This window comes from Thalassophryne amazonica, chromosome 18, assembly GCF_902500255.1.
Source record: "Thalassophryne amazonica chromosome 18, fThaAma1.1, whole genome shotgun sequence".
Taxonomy (NCBI): Eukaryota; Metazoa; Chordata; class Actinopteri; order Batrachoidiformes; family Batrachoididae; genus Thalassophryne; species Thalassophryne amazonica.
Genome location: NC_047120.1, coordinates 52,071,040 through 52,095,615, shown reverse-complemented (window position 1 = coordinate 52,095,615; position 24,576 = coordinate 52,071,040). Strand labels below are relative to the sequence as shown.

General features: G+C 39.4%; 1 protein-coding gene across 1 annotated transcript in view; it reads right to left on the bottom strand.

Moving 5' to 3' along the window:
• LOC117531522 (transmembrane protease serine 9-like) overlaps positions 1–11,606 on the bottom strand; it is a 33,474-nt gene extending 21,868 nt beyond the window's left edge. Inside the window, exons 1-5 of the mRNA XM_034194636.1 lie at positions 11,411–11,606; positions 10,764–10,778; positions 10,478–10,492; positions 2,528–2,702; positions 2,152–2,420 (exon numbers count right to left, since the gene is read on the bottom strand). Of these exons, the coding sequence (XP_034050527.1) occupies positions 2,152–2,420; positions 2,528–2,702; positions 10,478–10,492; positions 10,764–10,778; positions 11,411–11,468 (532 nt within the window). The 5' untranslated portion in view covers positions 11,469–11,606. The remainder of the gene's footprint in view (positions 1–2,151; positions 2,421–2,527; positions 2,703–10,477; positions 10,493–10,763; positions 10,779–11,410) is intronic.
• Between the last annotated feature and the right edge of the window lie 12,970 nt (positions 11,607–24,576).

Here is a 24,576-nt window from a genome sequence, read left to right as displayed (position 1 = left end):
TGTCTGCATTAGAGGATGACATTTTTCGGGAATTCCCGTGGGTCACGTGATTCCTGCGGGATTCCCGCGGGATGGGAGTCAAAATTTTTTCAATCCCGTGATTGGGATGGGACGGGAATAAAAATGAACGGGAGCGGGAAGGAGCGGGAATGCCAAAAATAGATGATGATTTTCATCTATTTAATGCAGCGTTCACACCGGGCGCGATCAGACGCTACAAATTCGCCAGGGGTCGCGTGGCGATGGACGCGCCTCCTTTGCCCGGTGTGTCGCTCTGCTTTTGCTGTGAAAATTCACCCTGGTGCGTCATCAAATAGAAGGAGCTTCCATTCCGCTCACCGGCTCCAGTTGTCAGTCAAGTTAACATGACGGACCTTGATCACACAGAGCGAGTTGTTGTGGAAAGCTCCCAATACAGAGAGAGTATCATTATTTGCTGCAGGAGTTGCGTCTGGATGACGGCTGCTTTCAGTGGTCCTTCCACCTCTGCAGGACCCAGTTTGAGGACCAACTGTCCCGTTCACGCGCGCACATGTAAAAAAAAAAAAAAAAGAAACTCCGCTGCTTGCTGCAGCTCGCTCTTCCACGAAAAAACTCTGTCATAATTGTGTTTAGAAACCAGTCACCATTTGTTTTATTATACATCTGTGTAGTTAATAAGTAAAATAATGTCCATGAACGATTCGCTTGCGCGCGCACGTAACATTAAATGAAAAAGAAACCCCGTTCTTGCTGCTGCTCGCTCCAAAAACTCATAATTGTGAAATTAAGGACAAAAGCGACATAAGTCCTGCTCACAGGCTGCTACCAGATACAGGACATGTTCACATCTTCAGTCAAACTCCAGACTTCTCCATGTCACTACATATTCAATCCCTGATTGATCATCACGGCGCGAGACATACAGAAGTGGGATGGGAGTGGGACTGATTTTGAGTGGGAGCGGGATGGGATTGGGAGTCATCTTTACAGGAGTGGGACGGGATGGGATTTATTTTTTTACTCCAGTCCAGGATTGGGACAGGATGGGATTTTTTTTTTCTGGGAGCGGGATGGGACGGGAGTGAAAATCCACTCCCGTATCATGCTCTAGTCTGCATGCGCGACATACCATTTGCGACCGTGATGTGGCCATGCTGGGCACGCGTCATATCTGTTTTGCACGCTGTCCCAGTCCGCCGCCATGCCGCGCCGACCCGTCAGTTGTGGATATCAGCGGATGACAGGGGATATGCGGCGCGTTGGTTGTGTATGTCCTGCGTATGTCTTCAGTATGTGTTCAGGCAGTGATGCGGATCTCATCCGCAGCAGGATTTTTGAGCCGCTCAAAAATCCTGGCTGCGGACATGTGTGCTTCTGCGGATGATCACGGACGTGTTCGGATTGCGGCCGACTCATACAGGAATGTTACACGGTTACTGCGGTTGTTTGGCGGATGTGGGCCACTTTTGTGCGCATTCCATCCGCAAATCCTCCTAAACGCCAGTGGGACAGGGCCCTAACCTGCATGTTTGTGGAAGTAGGATGAAGCCAGAGCACCCAGAGAGAACTAACATGAACACAAGAACATGTAAACTCTAAACAGGAATGACCAGGCTGTAAGTCATCCCATTACCTACTTGCTGTGGGACAACAGTGCTAACCACTAAGCCACCGTGCCACCCTGATATAAATATATTATTATTATTATTATTATTATTATTGGTTCCACTTTTGTGCACACAGTTAAAAATATGTTAATACATTGTAAGATTAAATGAGATTTTGCCAGCCTCTTCCTCAGTAATATATCAGCATTAACATCAATGCATCCATCTATTTTCAGTACCTACTTACTCACATAGGGGGGCTGGAGCCTATCCCAGTCATAGGGCATAAGGCGGGGTACAGCCTGGACATGATGCCAGTCTGTCGCAGGGCTCTGCATTAACACTCATTCAAAAACAAAATTGTCTCCTGTCACAGACTCACTTTGACTAACAGAACTGACACCAGGTTAATGGTTCTGACTTGTACTTTTTGGTCTCTAACTGCTTTAACTGAATGGGCATCCTGATACTCTTGATCTGCCTCTGAGGAGGGATGACTGTGATTTTGCATATGTATGTGAAACTTTCATTGTATAAATAAAGACTGAGTAAACATACTAACCACTGCTGCTGATTTGGCCCCATCCTGTGGACCAGCACATGGTGTTGGTGTAGAACCTGCTGGAGTTACTTGCCAGGCAGATCGGTCTGACGTAACTGGTGAAGTTGACTGGGCCCCTGAGTTGAATCAGGGCAATGTCATTGCCAGTAGTTGCTGTGGTGTATGAAGGATGAATAATGAACTTGGAGATGGGGTGGATCTGCGTATGAACACTTGGGGTAGCCAGATTCACTTGACCCATGACAACAATCCAGGAATTGGGGTTTGGTCTGGACATAAAATAGACACAAATAAGTGAAATCATACAGTGAGTGGAAATTACAGTAACGTATCATTATTTGTCAGGTTTGTGATTGTGAATATCAGTTCTTCTTACATTACACGGCAGTGAGCTGCAGTGAGCACCCACTGGCTGCTGATCAGAGTCCCTCCACAGACAGGAAAGCTTTGATTGCCGGAAATAATCTGTAGGCTGACCTGCCAGGGCCATGATCCAGCTAATGCATTTACACCACCCACAATTCTTGAGCTCAGAGGTGCCACTCCACATTCTGAGAGAATGTAACCAAATATATGTGTTAGGGCCCTGTCCCACTGGCGTTTAGGAGGATTTGCGTATGGATTGCGCACAAAATTGGCCCATATTCACCAAACATCCGCAGTATCCGTGTAACATGCCTGTATGAGTCGGCCGTCATCCGAACACGCCCGTGATCATCCGCAGAGGCACGCATGTCCGCAGCCAGGATTTTTGAGTAGCTCAAAAATCTGGATGCAGAAAACATCCGCCTTACATACTCCATATATACTCAATTCATACACAATAGATACTCTATGCGCTGTATATCTGCCGTTAACCGCTGATATCCACAACTGACGGGGATTTGCGGCTTGGCAGTGGACTGGGACAGTGTGTAAAACAGATATATATTGTGCCCATCATGTCCACATGACAAACTAAAATATGTTGTAGCGACTGCATACAGATTGGCCACGAATAAAGCGTTTTTATTACAGCTGCTTTGCGGACAATCTGTGAATGCATAACAAACACGTCACATAAACCCAAAGTACTATATGTGGCAGAAAGTGACATACCTGCCAGTCAGTGCCGGTCCGGCTGTGTAAATCCACAAAGACGTAATAGCTGCTGCAATCCGGGACTTTTATTTAACACCAACAAAACGAAGACTTGCTGTGTAGCCACAACTCAGTTTTCTGTGACACTCTCAAAAAAAAAAAAAAAAAAAAAACACGGCCTCACACCCCAAGCGGCTTCCCCCCTCCCGCTCCCCAAACTCATGAACAGTTAACCCTCGCATGACAAAATGAACATTAACTCTGTGATCTACTTGTCCAAGTCCAGCAAATGCTCCAGAGGCTGTATTGTTGGTGTGAATAGTGATGCCGACGGTCCGAGTGAGCTTCTGTTATGACCACAATGCAGATGCCACACACCCGTAATACTGCCATGATAATCTCAATGTGTCAGATCCGTTTCCTCACAACATGCGTTATATAACCGTGATTGTTCCTCATATATTCGCTATATATTATTAATATATCCGTAATCCATACTGGGACATTTGTCATTTTTGGCCATTTTTGTTGCGGACGACAATGAACGCCCGCAATTTGTATACTCAATTCATGCGCAATTAATCCTCTCCCCAGTGGGACAGGGCCCTTAATGACAATTAGTGATTTTCAGTCAGATGGTCAACCAGCAACACCTTTAATAAAGTATAACATACTGTGTGCACTTTGTACAACAGAAAGGGAAAGTAAAACAGAAATTCAAGAATAGAGCAAACATTGCTGTGGATGGAGCCAAAACATCTCAGTGGAATTAAAGAACAGATGGCTGTATCCGCTGTGGCGACCCTGAACAATACGGCTAGCAGCGGCTACATCCGGGGCTGGCGGCGGAGGCATCGGTGGCGGCGGTTCATCCAGGCCCGAGGCATCGGTGGCGGCAGTTCATCCAGGCACGAGGCATCGGTGGCGGCAGTTCATCCAGGCCCGAGGCATCGGTGGCGGAGATACATCCAGGCCCGAGGCGTCGGCTACATCCGAGGCTAACAGCGGCTACATCCGGGGCTGGCGGCGGCGGCAACCAAGGCTGGCGGCGGTAACATCTGAGGCCGCCTACGGCTACATTCCTGGCTGATGGCGGCTACATCCGTGGCTAGCAGCGGCTACGACCGAGGCTGGGGGCGCCTGTGAACGAGGTTAGCAACGGGGAGGGTTGGTGTGCGGTGACCGGACCTGTGGTGGTGGAGGTTACGGGTGAAAATTGTTTTTTGCAATTAACAGTGGCCATACTAAGCCACGATAGTTAACATGGCACCACCCAAGAAAACAGAGAAACTTGAGGAAAATATAGAGGAGATAAAGACCTCAATAAACCAGATATTAAAAGACATGTCTAATTTAGACAAGCTGACGGTGGAGATTAAAGAACTCCAAAAACTGGTTAAAGAGAAGGACAAGAGCATCAAGAAACTTGAACAACGTGTAGATGAACTTGAACAATTCACTAGAAAAGATGATGTTATAATATCTGGACTAGAAACAAGGCATCGGACATATGCAAGGGTGGTGGATTCTGGTGGAACCAGTGGGGAGAATGCACCACCTGAAGAACAACAATCATTGGAACAGCAAGTTACAAACTTTTTATATCAAAATGGTGTTGACATCCATCAAGACACAATATCAGACTGCTATACTGTTTCAACTAAAGATAGAAAAAATAAACTGTCTAACATTGTTATACGATTTACAAGCAGAAAATATAAAAATGAAGTATTAAGACAGGCAAAGAATTTGAAAGGAACAAGTGTCTATATAAATAAGCATTTAACAAAAAAAATGCAGATATTGCTAGGGAAGCAAGACTATTAAAAAAACAGAAGCACATTGTTGCTACATGGGTCTGGAATTGTAGGGTGTGGATTAGAGTAAAAGAAGGAACAAACGGTATACAAATCAAAAACATGGAGGACCTTACGAAATACAGACCTGAATAGACAATCAAATATGACGTCTGTTGGTAATTGGACCAACAAAAAAAAATCTGATCAAACATGGAAATAGATGATAAAATATATGACATAGACACTAATATTGATGAAAGTATATTTGACTTAAAAATGATTGGTTGTGAGTATTATACGGTAGAACAGCTAAATAGTGAAAAAATTGCAGAAGATACCCTGTCACTCTTACATATAAACAGTCGAAGCTTGTATTGTAAAATGTCGCAAATAAAAGATTATTTAAATCAGTTTAAGAATAGATTTAGTATTGTTGCAATCACAGAATCTTGGCTTAATGATGATCTCATGGCTGATGTTCAAATGGAGGGATATGAGCTGTATTTTGTGAACAGAAGAGATAAAAGGGGCGGTGGTGTTGCTCTGTACATAAAGGCAGATCTGATATGTACAATTGTAGAAGAAATGACAACTGTGGATGACATCATAGAAATTGTAACAGTGGAACTTGTACATGAAACATCTAAAAATATTTTAATCAGTTGTGTATACAGAGCACCAGACACTTGTGTTGTGAAATTTACAGATAGAATAATAGAGCTATTCCATCAAATTAAAAACAAAACGCTTTTTATATGTGGAGACTTTAACATTAACATAGAGAGCTCCAGTTGCCAAAGAATAAGTGATTTTGTGAATTCAATGTATAGTTTGGGGTTATTCCACTTGATAACAAAACCAACCAGAATCACATCGCAAAGTGCAACGGTAATCGACAATATATTTACAAATAGAACAGATGAAATTATCAGGAATGGGATCTTGATGACAGATGTTAGTGATCATTTACCAGTCTTTTCAATATTTAAATATAAAAATAGGTACAAGAAAAAAACTGTTATAAACTTTAAAAGAGACAAGTCAGTAAAAGCCTTAGAGGCATTAAAATATGATCTTAAAAATCAAAATTGGGAAGAAGTTTATGTCAGTGATGTTAATGTAGCATATAACTCATTTATGAAAATATTGATGAAATCATATAATAAAAACTGTAAATTAATAGAAATTAGTAAGAAAAGAGTAAATAAACCATGGCTGACAAAGGGAATAAAAAATGCTTGTGCAAAGAAAAACTATTTATACAGGTGCTTTTTAAAAATGCAAACAAAGGAAACAGAACACAGATACAAAAAATATAAAAATAAACTATTGACAATAATTAGGAAACAAAAAAAAGATTATTATAGTGAACAATTAAATAAGAGTAAAGATAATATGAGGGCAACATGGGGAATTATAAAAAGTGTGATTGAAAGTGATGGAGCGAAAGCAACTTTTCCAAATTACTTTGTCAAAGAAAATAAAGAGATATATGACATAAAAGAAGTGGCAAATGGGTTTAATGATTATTTTTCAAATGTATGATCAAGTCTGGTGGGAAATAAACCAATAGTAGAAGATACATTACATACACTTGTAAATACGGTCAATAGTATTTTCCTGGACAATGTGGAAAAAGATGAAATAAGAAATATTGTAAAAAACTGTGTAAGCAAAAGATCAACTGACCATGAAGATTTAGACATGATGACTGTAAAAAGTATAATAGAAACTGTTATTGAACCATTTACTTATATTTGCAATCTGTCTCTGTCAACAGGGATTTTTCCAGATGAAATGAAAATTGCCAAGGTAGTCCCATTATATAAAAATGGAGACAAACATAAATTCTCTAATTACAGGCCAGTATCATTGCTTCCACAGTTTTCTAAAATTATGGAAAAAGTTTTTGTGACAAGGTTGGATAAATTCACTGAGAAACATCATATTTTAAATAATGCTCAGTATGGATTCAGAACAAAACATTCGACAGCTATGGCAATTATGGAATTAATAGAGAAAATATCAACAACAATAGAAAATAAGGATTATTTTGTAAGTATTTTTATTGACTTGAAAAAAGCTTTTGATGTTATTGACCACTCAAGATTGCTTCACAAGTTACAACAATATGGAATAAGAGGTATTGCACATCAGTGGGTAAAAAGCTACTTAGAAAACAGAAAACAGTTTGTTCAGATAAATAATATCAAATCAGAATTGTGTAATATTGCTTATGGAGTACCACAAGGATCAGTACTTGGACCCAAACTGTTTATTTTGTATATCAATGATTTTGTGAATGTACCTAATGTGCTTGGTAGCATTTTATTTGCTGATGATACAACGCTGTTTTACTCTGGATCAGATATACAGGAAGTAGCACAAGTGATAAAAACAGAATTGGAAAAGGTTAAGCATTGGTTTGATATAAACAGACTGTCACTAAATATTAATAAGACAAATTTCATATTGTTTAATGACAGAGAAAAAAAAAATAACGTGTCATTACAAATAGATGGAATGGATATACAAAGGGTAAAAGAAATGAAATTTTTAGGAGTCATAATTGATGAAGATCTTACATGGAAGTCACACATAAATTACATAAAAGGAAAAATAGCGAAAGCCATTGCTGTTTTGCATAAAGTAAAATATTCATTAAATAGTTATGGTTTATTAACATTGTACAATTCATTGATTTCCCCATATTTAACTTATTGTGTAGCAATCTGGGGATCAACATATACAACTTATATACAACCTTTGTTTATTCTGCAGAAAAGGGCTTTAAGGGTGATTAGCAACAGTGGTTTTAGAGATCCATCTAATCCATTGTTCATTAAGTACAGGGTACTTAAATTTCGTGATTTGGTCGATTTGAAAATATTACAAACAATGCACCAAGCTAATAAAAATGCTTTACCAACAAACATTCAAAATATGTTTGAGAAAAGAGTAAGTAGTTATAAACTGAAAGGAATAGAAGTCTTTAGAAAACCAAGATACAGAACCAAAGTAAAAGAACGGAGTATTGCAGTAAATGGTGTAAAATTATGGAACAATCTCAACAAAGAAATTAAAGAATTAAGGTCACTTAAATTATTTAAAAAACGTATTAAACTAGATGTATTAAGTAAGTATGAAACTATAAAATAAGTTAGTGGGCTGTAAGGAAGTAAAAAAAAATGTAATTTGTTAATAATGTATAAAATGTTTTAAGTTTAAAAATGTAACCTGTCAGAGATGTAATCTATTTAATAATGGTCATAATTATGAAATAAGTCAGTGGTATGTGACAAGTTAAAGAAATACAATCTGTTAAATAATGTTGAAAAATGACGCTGGATATTGAAAGATTGTATTGTAAAAAGGGGCAGAAAATATAAGACTTGTTCTTCTCTCTGCTCCTTTTCATTCTGGTAATGGAGATGCTTTATTTCTGCTTTTCTGTTTTTTTTTTTCTTTTAAATGAATGAAATAAATAAATAAATGAAATGAATGAAATGAAAATACATGTCCAGGCCCATCTGAAGTTTGCCAGAGAGCATATGGATGATCCAGAAGAGGATTGAGAGAATATCATGTGGTCAGATGAAACCAAAATAGAGCATTTTGGTAAAAACTCAACTTGTCGTGTTTGGAGGAAGAAGAATGGTGAGTTGCATTCCAAGAACACCATACCTACTGTAAAGCATGGGGGTGGAAACATCATGCTTTGGGGCTGTTTTTTCTGCAAAGGGGACAGGACGACTGATCCGTGTTAGGGGAAGAATGAACGTGGCCATGTATCGTGATTTTAAGCCAAAACTCCTTCCATCAGTGAGAGCATTGAAGAGGCAATATGGCTGGGTCTTCCAGCATGACAAGCATCCCAAACACACCGCTCAGGCAATGAAGGAGTGGCTCCCTAAAAAGCATTTCAAGGTCCTGGAGTGGCCGAGTCAGTCTCCAGACCTCAACCCCATAGAAAATTTGTTGAGGGAGTTGAAAGTCCGTGTTGCCCAGCGACAGCCCCAAAACATCATTGCTCTAGAGGAGATCTGCATGGAGGAATGGGCCAAAATACCAGCTACAGTGTGTGCAAACCTGGTGAAGACTTACAGGAAACGTTTGACCTCTGTCATTGCCAACAACGATTATGTTACAAAGTACGGAGTTGAATTTTTGCTATTGACCAAATACTTATTTTCCACCATAATTTACTTTAAAAAAAAAAAAAAAAAAAACTCCTACAATGTGATTTCCTGGAATTTTTTTTTCTCTGATTTTGTCTCTCACAGTTGAAGTGTACCTATTTTGAAAATTACAGATCTCTCACATCTTTCTAAGTAGGACAACTTGCACAATCAGGGACTGACTAAATACTTTTTTGCCCCACTGTATTTTGGGTCAGGGATGAACACCACCAAAACGCAATCTTTGGAGAAATTATGGATATTACGTAACAACAGTGAACAATGGACATTGATAATTACATTCTGGACTCACTCGCCATTTCAAATCATTATAGAAACTTTGCATAATTTATTGCCACCCTTGAAAAATCTCAGCTACCTATTTTATAAACACTACCCAATCTAGAGCCTGTGGGTCGGGAATGGGCAATACATTTTATATCTATTGTATGAGCCACAACTTTAGGCAATTTAAGTTAAATATGATGCAAACTTCATATTTCATTATTTCATGTTTTATTTCATGTCATTTTGTTACTTTAGGCCATGAATAGTGTTCAAAATGTTAAAAACATTAATATTGAGGGTTCATATTGTCTAACAGTCTATATAAACTCATTAAATGTTCTTGAATTGGATAATAGCTCTTGTCACTGAGGTCATTAATATATGTCAATGTTTGTTTGATTTTGTGCAAATTATGCTATGTCATAAAGCATCATTTTGTACAGATTAAAAATCATCATAGGCAGCGTCTATATTTGGCAGCATGCCAGCTATGAAATCTTGCACCAATTCAAATAAAACATCAAATCAATAAGTAAAGTAATGTGATAAATTGGTGGCGTTGTCTTCTTTAACGTGCATGCAGCGGTCTGATCTCATATGGAGACAGTGCTTCAACACAAATGGGGATCAGTACACTTTGGCTTTTAGGTTCCTAGTTTGGAAGAAAAAATAAGTAAACCAATTCCATTTATTCTTCCAAAATTTCTGGATGGAGTGATGCAGGCTAGTTCACTGTTGTACGAGTATGCTGTTGACTCTGTGCCCCTTACACGTTCTAGGCTCACACACAGAGCAGGCTGATCCTGCCTCCTGTAGGAAGCAACAGGAAGCTGTGGCCCCACGAGCAACGTGTTAGTTGGGGTTTAATCGTCTGAGCTGCAAGACTAATGACTATTATTCTTCTTTTCTGAGAATTGTTGAGTCATATCATCAACACTGTTGACACAATTATCTGCAATGTATAACTCTGACTTCACTTACCTGGAGTACTGGACCCTGTAGGAAAGAGAAATATAGATATAGATTTCATATTATAGGGCCATGGTGATGGTTGATTAAAGCAACAACATTTTGACAAATATTCCCAGTTACACCTGCTCGGATCCACTAAATAACTAAATAGCTACATCTCCTCAAAAGAGGCTCAGTTATCATTAAGATTAACATAATTATGTAATTAAACCCAACTGACGAAATATGAAATATGAAATTCACTGCATCGATGGCATGCATTTGTTAAACTGTAGAACTGCAAACAGGTACTTACCCTGAACACTGGACTCTGTAGAAAAGATATATAGGCATAATTATGTACATTATAGGGTCATGCTGATGGTTGAATAAAGAAACAGCATTTTGCAGCTAAATAAATAAAAATCCAAGTTCTGCCTGTTAGAATCTACAATATCAAACTTTTACATATCCAGAACACTTCTTGGACTACCAAGGCATGCTATATCTTGTCAGAAAGAAAATTATCATTAGCGTTGTTATTGTTATTTAATGAAGTAAACCCACTGGGCGGAATATAAATACATTGAACAAAGATGATGGTGTGTGTGTGTGTGTGTGTGTGTGTGTGTGTGTGTGTGTGTGTGTGTGTGTGTGTGTGTGTGTGTGTGTGTGTGTGTGTGTGTGTGTGTGTGTGTGTGTGCGCATATGCACACACACACACACAATTTATTAACACCAAACAAAAATATAATTAAGCATAAATTCACACATAAACTAACAAAAAAATGACACAAGGTTAAAATTTGAAACAGACTCTGCCAGTGGTATTTTGGTATATCAACAGCCAGAACAAAAGGTTGTGCATCTGCAAAGACCCATGAGTTTCAAATTATCACTGTTATTTGTAAAAAATGAAAATGAGCTTTGTAACCTATTTTAAATAAAAGCAGGAAATCTTACGGAGCCTGATGATGATGATGACACATGTCAAGAACAGCCACGGAGTCCAAGGCGCCATGTGATCGCCAGTGTTTTCTTCAGTAACAGTACATTTTCTAATTGTACAGATGTGTCTTCCTCCCTTAAAGTTTTACCATCAGCTCTGTTTGTACACGCTTGTGAAAACACTTTAAGAAGATCTGATCCTTTGTTTTGAAATATGTTATGCTTACCACTCCTTTATGAAACTGGATTGTTGAGATTCTCACACACTGTATGACTGATCATGTGATTTGAAATCCATTACGTCCACTGTAGCAGCACAGTGGTTTAGTGGGTGGCGCTGTTGCCTCACAGTCAGAAAGTCATTGACTTTGTCATCATGCCATACCAACATAGAAGGCGGGGCACCTCAGCTTGTATATGAACTGTTTCATGTTTTCATAAACCTGCTCAGTGTTCCTGAGGTTGTTGTTCCTGTTGTTTTAGATGCTGCTGGTGAAGAAGTTTACCCAGAAACTTCCCATCATTTCACGTCAGCCAAAGATTTGCCACGCAACTTTAAATTTCTCTGTTGTTGGGTTTACCACAGAACAGATGGACTGAGTGTAAACTATTTTACAAAAAGTGTTATTCATGCTTGTATTTTTACCTCCGTCAACAAAGTTGGAGGAGGTAATGTTTTCTTCCCTGTTTGTATGTAAGATGTTTTTTTTTGTTGTTGTTGTTACTGAAGATTCTGATCCTGATAGGCAAGAAGTGATTCAGTTTTCAAGGTCATATGTGAAAGGTCAAAGTCAGGAAAAATCTTGGAAAATCTTTTACATTGAACAAATTTGACAAAATTCCTAACTCTTTCAAACAAGATCAAATCGCTTTCATATTTGAGAGTGTTATGTAGGATGAAATCCTTTATGGTCTGACAAAGTTTGATCCAGAGCTGATCCAGATTACAGATTTTGTGGCTATTTAAATTTAACATTGAAAACCCAATTTAATGTATATTTTACATTATATCTTAACCAAACATGCCCCAATCACTGTCATATTTGAAAGTGAGGTGCAGACTGGCACTCGGTATCACCTGACAAAGTTTAATCTGGATCTGATCCGGATTGTGGATTTTGTGAGCATTTGAATTTAATATTGAAAAGCCCATTTGGTGTACTTTTTGCATTATATCTCAACCAAAGGTGCCTCAATCACTCTGATTTTGTATTATGGATTTACATACACCATCAAAACTAAAGTTTCCAATTTATGCCTGTTTGTCACTCTTTTAGTTATCAGTCAGAAACCAAGTGCCAAAAAGCAATGTCAGTTTTTGCATGGCAAAGGTAAACAATGTTCTGTGAAAATTATCTGAAAAAGAATTCAGAAACCAAAAAAGCTGAAGAAAAAAACCCTACAAAACACTACAAAAATGCTGTGATTCAAGTGCATGAAGTAAATACATGCTCTTGACATTGGATCACATCTAATTTAACTTATGAAAAGTCGCTTCTTTTTAGTTTTCTTTCTTTCTTTGTTTATTTTGTGAGCTTTACCACAATAGCTTTCTGTTTACACACAGTCTCCCTGATAAAGTCTAAAAGGAGGATTCGGCTAATAGTCCACCCTCAGATTAAAGAGAAACAATGCGGGTTCCGTCCTGGCCGTGGAACAACTGATGAGCTCTTCACTCTCACAAGCATCCTGGAGGGGGCCTGTGAGTATATGCCCATCCAGTCTACATATGTTTTGTGGACTTGGAGAAGGCGTATGATCGGGTACCCTGGGAGATACTGTGGGAGGTGCTGCAGGAGAATGGAGTGAGGAGGTCCCTTCTCAGGGCCATCCAATCTCTGTAGTCACAAAGCAAAAGCTGTGTTTGGGTTCTTGGTGGGAAGTCAGACTCATTTCCCGTGGGGGTTGGGCTCCGCCAGGGTTGCACCTGGTCACCAATCCTGTTTGTGATATTCTTGAGCATGAGGCTGTGTGTGTGATGCCCCCGTAATTGGCACACACCCTCTGGTCCCCCTTTTTAAACATGTGGACTACCACCCCAGTTTGGCACTCCTTTGGCACTGTCCCAGACCTCAATGCAGTATTGAAGCGACGTCTCATCCAAGACAGTCCCTTCACACCCAGAGCATTCAGCATTTCTGGACAAGTCTCATCAATCTCCAGGACTTTGACACTGCAGAGTTGCTTGGCTACCTCAGCGACTTCCCCCATCAGCTTCCAGCTCTGCCCCTACTATAGAGGGCACTCCAGTCTGATGGAGGAGTTCCTCTTCCAGCGTCCAATTGCCTTCTCAGTTGAAGTCAGCAGAGTCCCACCCTTGCTGTAGACAGCTTGGATGGTTCCGTTTTCCTCTCCTGAGGTGCCACACAGTCTGCCAGAAGCACATTGGTGATGACTGAAAGTCCTTCTCCATGGTTAACAGACAGACATGCTGATGACTATATCCCCCTGTACTTCATACCAGTGTGATAAAAATGGTTAAATTATTTAGTCTTGGCAGTGGTGTGTTTAGGCTTGGACCTCATACACGGAAGCTGTGTAATGGATTGCATAGTGCGAGCCAACTCCTGCATCAATGCAAAATACCTGCTCATTATCACGTCTGTAATAATGCAAATGAAAATGCATATTTTGGCAGACTTTAATTTGATCATGGTTCAAGATATTTGAAACTGTTCTGGGCAGATCTGATGACTATGCTGAGGTCAGCAGAGTGCCATCCTTGCTGTAGATAGCTTTGATGGTTCCCCGTTTTCCTCTCCTGAGGTGCATGCATACAAACTACAGTCAGAGCCCCCCACAGAGCCCCCCACCCCACCCAACAGCATAGGGAGGCAACCCTGTAATCTGTCTGGGTTAACTCCAACGTAGCAGCTTTCAGATGCGGACTCGTGAGTATCTCCACACACGCCTGGTGCCTCACACCCTGGGAAGAATAAGGTCCAACCCCTATCAAGGAGAGTGGTTCTGGAGCTGAGGCTGTGTGTGGAGGAGAGGCCCACCAAACCTAACTGGTAGCGTTCCACCTCCCGCACAAGCTCCGGCTCCTTCCCCCACAGTGAGTTGACGTTCCACATCCCCAGAGCTCGCTTCTGCTGCCTGGGTCTGGTCCGTTGAGGCTCTTGACTTTCAATGCTACCCATGGGACAGTGCAACCAACCCCAGCAGTTCTCCCCGTGGGTGGTGAGCCCACAAGTTGGAGATGGAAAGTCCACGTTGCCTTTTCCAGTTGTACCTGATTGGGCTCCGTGGCAAGCAAAGCCACGAGGCACTCGCTGACGGGTCCTCCGTCCAAACCTGCCTCCAGACAGGGGCCCCAGCCTTCCTCTGGGCTGAGTCACATTTCCTCTTCCTTGTTTTTTCATGGAGTCATTGTGAACCATTCTTAGTCTGGCCCCTCACCTGAGACCAATTTGCTATTGGAAACCCTACTGGGAGCAAGAAGGCTCCAGACAACACAGCTCTCAGGTTCATAGGGGCACACAAACCTCTCCACCACAGTAAGGTGATGGTTACTGGAAAGAAGAAAAGGGTTTGATGAAATAATAAAAAAAAAAAACTGTTTCATGTTGACATAGCCCTGCACATTGTTTCTGAGGTTGTTGTTCCTGTTCTTCTAGATGCCGATGATAGTGAAGTTTACCCAGAAAAGAGTCATTTGTTGACTAAAGATGGGAAACATGAGCATAACTTTGCATCCTTGTGTGTACAAGCAGAATGAATCCAGTTTTTTAGTTATCTCTCAAAAATTCTTGAAAGGGTAGTTGTAAAACAGCTAACTGATCATCTGCAGAGGAATGGTCTATTTGAAGAGTTTCAGTCAGGTTTTAGAATTCATCATAGTACAGAAACAGCATTAGTGAAGGTTACAAATGATCTTCTTATGGCCTCAGACAGTGGACTCATCTCTGTGCTTGTTCTGTTAGACCTCAGTGCTGCTTTTGATACTGTTGACCATAAAATTTTATTACAGAGATTAGAGCATGCCATAGGTATTAAAGGCACTGCACTGCAGTGGTTTGAATCATATTTATCTAATAGATTACAATTTGTTCATGTAAATGGGGAATCTTCTTCACAGACTAAGGTTAATTATGGAGTTCCACAAGGTTCTGTGCTAGGACCAATTTTATTCACTTTATACATGTTTCCCTTAGGCAGTATTATTAGACGGCATTGCTTAAATTTTCATTGTTACGCAGATGATACCCAGCTTTATCTATCCACAGTGGTGTCAAAAGTACACACATTTGTTACTTAAGTAGAAGTATAGATACTGCAGTTTAAAAACACTCTGGTAAAAGTTGAAGTATCAACTTGACCTCTTTACTCAAGTAAAAGTGAAAAAGTATGTGCTCCAAAACCTACTTAAAGTATAAAAGTATAAAGTAACCTTTAAAAAAAAAAAATAAAAAAAAAAAAGGTAGATGCCACTATATGAATTGAAAGCTTAATTTAAAATCTGATTCGTTCTACATGTGGCCCAAGACCCAAAACCCAAAATTACCCCCCAACACCACCTGCACGAAAATGTTTCAATTCTAGAAGCTCTGAAATGCAATCTGGGACTATTCCAGACAATAAACTGGAGTGAGTGCAGCATCCATTTAGTGAAGGAAAAAAAAACAACAACAACAACAACAACAAAAAAAACAACACAACTTTTCCTTATTCAAATTCATTCCAGTAGTATTCTGCTCTTACAAGGATGCAGCAGTTTTCTAGTTTGGCAGATAGTTCTGGAGGAAATCACTGAAGAAATTAACACATTGAAAATATGGTTTGACCATCATTAAATAAGACAGGGATGAAGTGGAGGTGTAAGAGTCACTAGGTGTTCACAGGAAACACTTATTTATGTATGTATTTATTTATGTATGTTCATTGTTAGTTGCTTTTATATTTTCTGTTGTGTTTCTATTCAGGTTCTTTTTCCCTCTTTCTCTAAAATTATATATAATAATCATTAGATTATTGATATATAAACAAAAATAAATTTAAGAAATATTACAATTTGAAAACAAATGCACCCGAACGTGATGACAGCTGCAACTGCTTAATGCTAACTTTTAACATTGAAAACGCCATAGACATGCTAACGCGTTAGCGTCGCTCCCGTTTTTAAGTTATAAAATACATCTATCAGCTGTTTCAGAAGACCATAACAGGTCGGTTTAACGTAGAAAAGGTAAATAATACTCACAGAAGTATGCTCTTTAGGATTTTAGCGGGGGAAAATTAAGCGAAAGAAAGAAAGAATAAACGAAGCAATAGGTCGAAGCATTCAATCTGCGAACCACTGCTTCGATTGGTTCACGGTTCAAAGCAAAGCCGTGCTGCAGAAAAGTTGATTACAGGCGCACATGACGTGAAATATATATATATATATATAAACATTAAACTGAAGCCAAGAGTAACGAGGCTGTTTGTTACCTAAAAAGTGTACTTAAGTACAGTAACGAAGTATTTTGACACCTCTGTCTATCCATGAAGCCAGAGGACACACACCAATTAGCTAAACTGCAGGATTGTCTTACAGACATAAAGACATGGATGACCTCTAATTTCCTGCTTTTAAACAGATAAAACTGAAGTTATTGCACTTGGCCCCACAAATCTTAGAAACATGGTGTCTAACCAGATCCTTACTCTGGATGGCATTACCCTGACCTCTAGTAATACTGTGAGAAATCTTGGAGTCATTTTTGATCAGGATATGTCATTCAATGCGCATATTAAACAAATATGTAGGACTGCTTTTTTGCATTTGTGCAATATCTCTAAAATCAGAAAGGTCGTGTCTCAGAGTGATGCTGAAAAACTAATTCATGCATTTATTTCCTCTAGGCTGGACTATTGTAATTCATTATTATCAGGTTGTCCTAAAAGTTCCCTGAAAAGCCTTCAGTTAATTCAAAATGCTGCAGCTAGAGTGCTGACGGGGACTAGAAGGAGAGAGCATATCTCACCCATATTGGCCTCTCTTCATTGGCTTCCTGTTAATTCTAGAATAGAATTTAAAATTATTCTTCTTACTTATAAGGTTTTGAATAATCAGGTCCCATCTTATCTTAGGGGCCTCATAGTACCATATCACCCCAATAGAGCGCTTCGCTCTCAGACTGCAGGTTTACTTGTAGTTCCTAGGGTTTGTAAGAGTAGAATGGGAGGCAGAGCCTTCAGCTTTCAGGCTCCTCTCCTGTGGAACCAGCTCCCAATTCAGATCAGGGAGACAGACACCCTCTCTACTTTTAAGATTAGGCTTAAAACTTTCCTTTTTGCTAAAATTTATAGTTAGGGCTGGATCAGGTGACCCTGAACCATCCCTTAGTTATGCTGCTATAGACTTAGACTGCTGGGGGGTTCCCATGATGCACTGAGTGTTTCTTTCTCTTTTTGCTCTGTATGCACCACTCTACATTTAATCATTAGTGATTGATCTCTGCTCCTCTCCACAGCATGTCTTTTTCCTGGTTCTCTCCCTCAGCCCCAACCAGTCCCAGCAGAAGACTGCCCCTCCTTGAGCCTGGTTCTGCTGGAGGTTTCTTCCTGTTAAAAGGGAGTTTTTCCTTCCCACTGTTGCCAAGTGCTTGCTCACAGGGGGTCGTTTTGACCGTTGGGGCTTTTCCGTAATTATTGTATGGCCTTGCCTTACAATATAAAGCGCCTTGGGGCAACTGTTTGTTATGATTTGGCGCTATATAAATAAAATTGATTTGATTTTATTAAAGGCATATATGAATATTTGTTATGTGTCGGACGCAGCCCGGAGAACCGACCAGCGTTTGAAGGACCCAGTATAAAATAAGCAGAGCACGGTACAAAGGATAACAGAGTTTAATAAACATAACAGTGATGTGATAAATATAAGAGTGCGCGGTCTGGCGTGGTGGATTGCGGTGCGCTCCCAGCAGCGCTAACGGTCCGGAGCCAGAACCAGTTCGGACCCAAGGACCCCGCCGACACCCCCCAGGTGGCCGCGACAAACCGAGTCTGTGAATGAAGAAATCATCATGTGAGTCCACACTCCACACACAGAGAGACCGCTCAAAGGTGTACAAACAGCAAACACTTCCTGGCTTAATTACTAATCAGCTTCCCACCCTGCAGGCATGGAACACCCTGTTCACAAACTCACTGCAGTGGAAGCTGATTAAAACGACTAACATAACAGCTCAATATAATAAGGTGTGAGGGACACCACATTTACTGACTGTACAAATGTTAGTCACAAAACCTAACGTACCTCAGGAAGTGTGCTGACGGGCGTGAGACCTCACCCTCTCCTCTTTCACAGACCATGCATCAAACCTGGACGTTCTCTGCATCCACTGATGATGAGATGGCTCTCGAGGCGACGATCTCACCCGTCTGGTCACAAGGTCGAGTCTCTGGCAAATACACACTGTGTACTCCAGACTTAAATGCCACCATGTTCCAATCCGTGTAGATGCACCACAGCTGTGAGTCCTGACGAGCCGCAGGTGATCAGGGTGAGGTCCTAATAACTCAGCCACACAGCCACTCAGTCCCAAATGCGCACCACCTGGAAGGAAAACCAAAAGACAGAAACAGAAGACCAACAAAAGCCAGCCAGGCACGCCAGCCACAACAATATTGTTCAAATGTAAATAGAAAATCTCAGTGCTCTCAAGATTTGGCAACCTTTTCTGGACTATTTAGGAAAACATAGAACTGTTTCGTTGCAGCTGTTCAAGATGCCAGCTAAAAAAAAAAAAAAACGCATATATATATATATATATATATATATATATATATATATATATATATAATGTTTATATTTTTCTGTCTTAAATGAAAAAATGTGTAGCAGTGTAACAATGTTGGTCCTTTTTTTTTTCTTTTTTGTGTGTGTATGTTATTTGATTTCTGTCGCTTTGTTTTTGTATACTTGACAGGAATGTTTGGGGGTTCTTTACTGTTCAGTTGTTATTACTGTTTGTTCACTTTGTATATAAATCTGCAAAACTTTAATAAACACATTTGAAAACAAAAAGAAAATCTCAGCACTCGACTTTAGAACAGGTTTTTTCTTTGTTTCTTTTTGTGATCTTTAACATAATAGCTTTCTGTTAACTCATCTAAAGCCCAGGTCACACGGCACTAACGAAGGACGCCAAAGCCAAAACAAAACAAGAAATGTGGACTTATATTGACTTTCTGAGACATTGTTTAACCGTCGTCCAGCTTCATTTCTGTCACTGGCGTTTCATCAGAATTTTCTGTTGAAAAATGTGAACGAATCCCGACGACAACTTCAGTTCATCCGTATTCTGTTTTGCTTTCTGTCTTGACGGTTCCTCATCGTTTGCGTAGTTCCCGTACCGTCAGTGTTCCGTTTGATTGTCGTCCAACTTCGTCCAACCTCCCAAGTCCGACGTCTTGCACGAACATTTACAATATCTGAACGGATCAATAACTAAAGATCCGATGAACTGAATGTGACTCATCCATGTGTGGGACAAAAAGCACTGTTTTTCATACAGAAACAATAGCGTCAAGAACATTTTATCTACTTTAACTATTTACGCACATTCACATGCTATCTCTGGCTCCAACATGCATGTGAATGCACACGTTCAAACCTGTTGTGAAGACAATGCAGCTGCAGGTGGCTGTGGGGAGCACAGACTCGCTGCAGAAATGATCACAGCATCAAGGTCGCCGCTTGATTTTTCTTTTGTTAGTTTCGGTTTTGTTTCGGTCTTTTATGCGCTCTGCACTCACAGGCTTTTCGGTAATGGGAGACGTGCCATTTTATCTTGAGGATTTGTGGCTTTGTGACTTTTTTCCTTTGTTCAGCAAACAAAGGAGTGCCGTGTGACCGTGTTATAAGTACTGCACCTAGTCACACCTTATTTTCAGACCAACACACACATGGGCACATAGATGATCACACCTAGATTTCCTGTTCCAGTTGAAACTTACTTCAGGTACCTAAATAAAAGTTACACAACACTTGCACATAACATATTGCTGCGCAGTTTTAACTTAGTTTTACTGGTGTCAAAAATCAGTTTGGTTATGAAAATTTTTAAGTAAACTTAACATTGGGTAACACTTGCTGACAAAAACAGAAGACGGGACATTTTCCATGTATTTGTTTTTGTGAGAAATGACGCAGGAGTTGGCACGTGCTATGTATTCCATTTCACAGCTTCCTTGTATGAGATCCAAGCCTAAATACGTACACTACTGTCAAGACAAAATGACTTGGCAATAAACACTTTTTGATTTTTTGCAATTTTGAGAAACAGTTCCTATTTTGACAACCAAACATGATTGAGGTATATGAAAAAGTAAGAGGAGTTATGTTACAGTGAGGTTAATATTCCATTTATTCTTCAGTCATTGGACTGATTCATGGACCAAATACACCGCTGTCAAATGCACCACCTGCCCAGGCTGAATGATTAATCCTAACCTTAAATTATTCTTGAAAGGTGCTATATGAAAGATTTTTGCTTATGAGAATGTGGGGCCATTATTGTAGCAAAAGTATTTGCAAATGCGCATTTTGATCTGTGTGTGTGTGTGTGTGTGAACAGATCCACAAATGCATATAGCAATTTGTGTGTGTGCAAAAGTATTTGCAAATGTGTATTTTGATCTGTGTGTGTGTAAACAGATCCACAAATGCATATAGCAATTTGTGTGTGTGCAAAAGTATTTGCAAATGTGTATTTTGATATGTGTGTGTGTGTAAACAGATCCACAAATGCATATAGCAATTTGTGTGTGTGCAAAAGTATTTGCAAATGTGTATTTTGATCTGTGTGTGTGTAAACAGATCCACAAATGCATATAGCAATTTGTGTGTGTGCAAAAGTATTTGCAAATGCGTATTTTGATCTGTGTATGTGTGTGTGTGTGTGTGTAAACAGATCCACAAATGCATATAGCAATTTGTGTGTGAGCAAAAGTATTTGCAAATGCATATTTTGATCTGTGTGTGTGTGTGTGTGTGTGTGTGTGTGTGTGTGTGTGTGTGTGTGTGTGTGTGTGTGTGTGTGTGTGTGTGTGTGTGTGTGTGTGTGTGTGTGTGTGTGTGTCAGCGTGCCACCTGTGCGCCTGGACTAAACCATTGTACAACTGTGCAGGGGTGGGAAGGGCCTTCAGAGATCTTTCAATATTATTGTTAGAGCAGAATTATGTTTTGCAACATTTATACATTATTTATTATTCTAATTATATTCTTTTACAACATGAATTGTATGGACATTAATAACATGCAACACAAACATGTATTTAATGCCAGTTGTTTGTGCCCCCCCCCCCCCCCCATGCTCTGGGCCCTGGGTAAATAGTACCCTTTACCCCCCCCAGTCCGACGCCCCTGTGGACCAGTGTGTGAATATTTGACATGGCAATGTGTCAGATTTGTTGTTTTTTTAAATGATAGATGCAAAACAAATGATATGTGACATCACTACTGTAGGTGACTGAGTTAAGTCCTTATTTTTTTATGCAACTCATGGTCACACTCAAGATTACAGTATAAAGGGAAATGCCAAATAATAGGTTGAACGATTGTTACTTTTTACTCACTGGAGAGTGTTTAAATTCTTTATTTCCCCAAATTGTACCTATATTTTATTTATTTATTTATTTAAGTTCTTCACCACATCAGTGACATACAGACTGAATGATGTCATAAAGCAAAGAGTAAAGGCTCACATGTCACAAAGTCATGTGACCTTTAATTTTTTCTTTTCATCACAAAGAACATAAATGCACTTTGTAAGTGTTTGTACAGATGACAGCATCATTCTGACCACAGCAGCGAGCAGACAACATCAAAATTAATTCTTCACAATCAAGACATCTTAAAAGAGTAATTATGTATACCTTAGATCAGACCTGGGAGTCAGAACCCTTTTTAAAGTTTGGGGAGCAATATTGAGTTGGGGTCTGTTAAAATGCACAGGAATGCACCAAATTGCACCATTTCTCTATAAAATGGTGCAATTTGGTCCCCCAGACCCCCCAACTCATAGCTAGCTTTCAAGCTCACCTCTCTTTTCAACAAATTTGGTTAGCAGCTGGTTTCCCTCATTTAGTTTTCTTTCCCTGTCCTTTTTTCTCTTCTTTTTTGAAATACAGACTTTGACTTTTTTGGGAACGACATGTTATTTCAGTCTAAACACTAGGGCTGCAACTACCGATTATTTCACTAATCAGTTCATCGGTTGATTATTTTTTCGATTAATCTTTTTTTTTTTTTTACTTACATGTGAGTTACCCATTATTTATTATTTCTTTGAGTTATTCTTAAAAGGCCTTTATCACACAACATCAACGCTTGAGCTTCTAACAAGGTTTGATGTTATATTCTCGTCAAAAACATACCTGAGTAGTGTTTTGTTTTATTTTGCACATATATGCATCACCGAAACACCACAAAGAGATTTCCATCAGGTTTCACCCAATTATGAGCATTTTTAGATGCCTACAGCAACTATCTCTATCTCAACTACCACTGACAACATATTACAGCAAGAGTCCACAAAAGTATTTTAAAGGTCTGACTAAAGTGTGATATGTTATATTATAACAGCTTAGATGTGGTTTAAACTTAATAAAACAGGGATGAAGTGGAGGTGTAAGAGTAACCAGGTGTTCACAGGTAACAGTTATTTCTATATTTATTTATTTATGTTCATTGTTAGTTGGTTTAATCTTTTCTGTTTTGTTTTATCAGATTCTTTTTGTCCGTTTCTCTAAAACTGTATTGTGGCATTATTAGTTATTATTACTATTAATGTTGTTGCTATTATTATTATTATTGATATATAAATAAAAATAAATTAATAAAATATTACAATTTGTAATACATTTGACTCTTTTACGACAACAAACGCTGAGCCATGAATTATTATACAGAAAACAAATGTGCTGACAGCTGCAACAGCTTAATGCTAACTTCAACATTGAAAACGCCATAGACATGCTAACGCGCTAGCATCGGCCCAGTTTAAGTTATAAAATACATCTATCAACTGTTTCAGAAGACCATAACAGGTCAGATTGACATAAAAGGGTAAATATTACTCATAGACATATGCTCTTTGGGGTTTTAGTGGGGAAAAATTAAGATTAAGTGAAATAAAACACTGAATCAACAAAGCACCAGATCGAAGCACTGCTTTGATCTGCAAATCACTGCTTCGATTGGTTCAAGGTTCAAAGCAAAGCCGCTCTGCAGAACGGTTCATTTATGTGGAAGAAACAAAACATTTGTAAAACAAAGTTATTTAACAACAACTATTTTAATAATCGATTAAATTGTTTAGTTGTTTCAGCACTACTAAACACCTCTTTCTGTGAGATGCTGTTTGTGATAAGTTTGTGTGTGTGTGTGTGTGTGTGTGTGTGTGTGTGTGTGTGTGTGTGTGTGTGTGTGTGTGTGTGTGTGTGTGTGTGTGTGTGTGTGTGTGTGTGTGTGTGTGGCAGCGTGGCACCTGTGCGCCTGGACTAAACCATTGTACAACTGTGCAGGGGTGGGAAGGGCCCTCAGAGATCTTTCAATATTATTGTCAGAGCAGAATTATGTTTTGCAACATTCATACATTATTCTAATTATATTCTTTTACAACATGAATTGTATGGACATTAATAACATGCAACACAAACATGTATTTAATGCCAGTTGTTTGTGCTGCCCCCCCGTGCTCTGAGCCCTGGGTAAATAGTACCCTTTACCACCCAGTCCGATGCCCCTGTGGACCAGTGTGTGAATATTTGACACGGCAGTGTGTCAGATTTGTTGATTTTTTTTTTTAAATGATAGATGCAAAACAAATGAGATGTGACGTCACTGCAGTAGGTGACTGAGTTAAGTCCTTATTTTTTCATGCAACTCATGGTCACACTCAAGATTACAGTGTAAAGGGAAATGCCGAATAATAGGTTGAACGATTGTTACTTTTTACTCAATGGAGAGTGTTTAAATTCTTTATTTCCCCAAATTGTAACTATATTTTATTTATTTATTTATTTATTCGTACTATGTGTGAAGGGGCCCTCAGTCATGTTTACATGTGTGTGTTTAAGACAATGGATGTTGTAAACTAGCAATCATTTCATTGACGTGTCTATTAAGTTTTCATTTCTCTGAATGATCAAGCATGCTTCATGAATTTCATAAAGAAAGCGTTGCT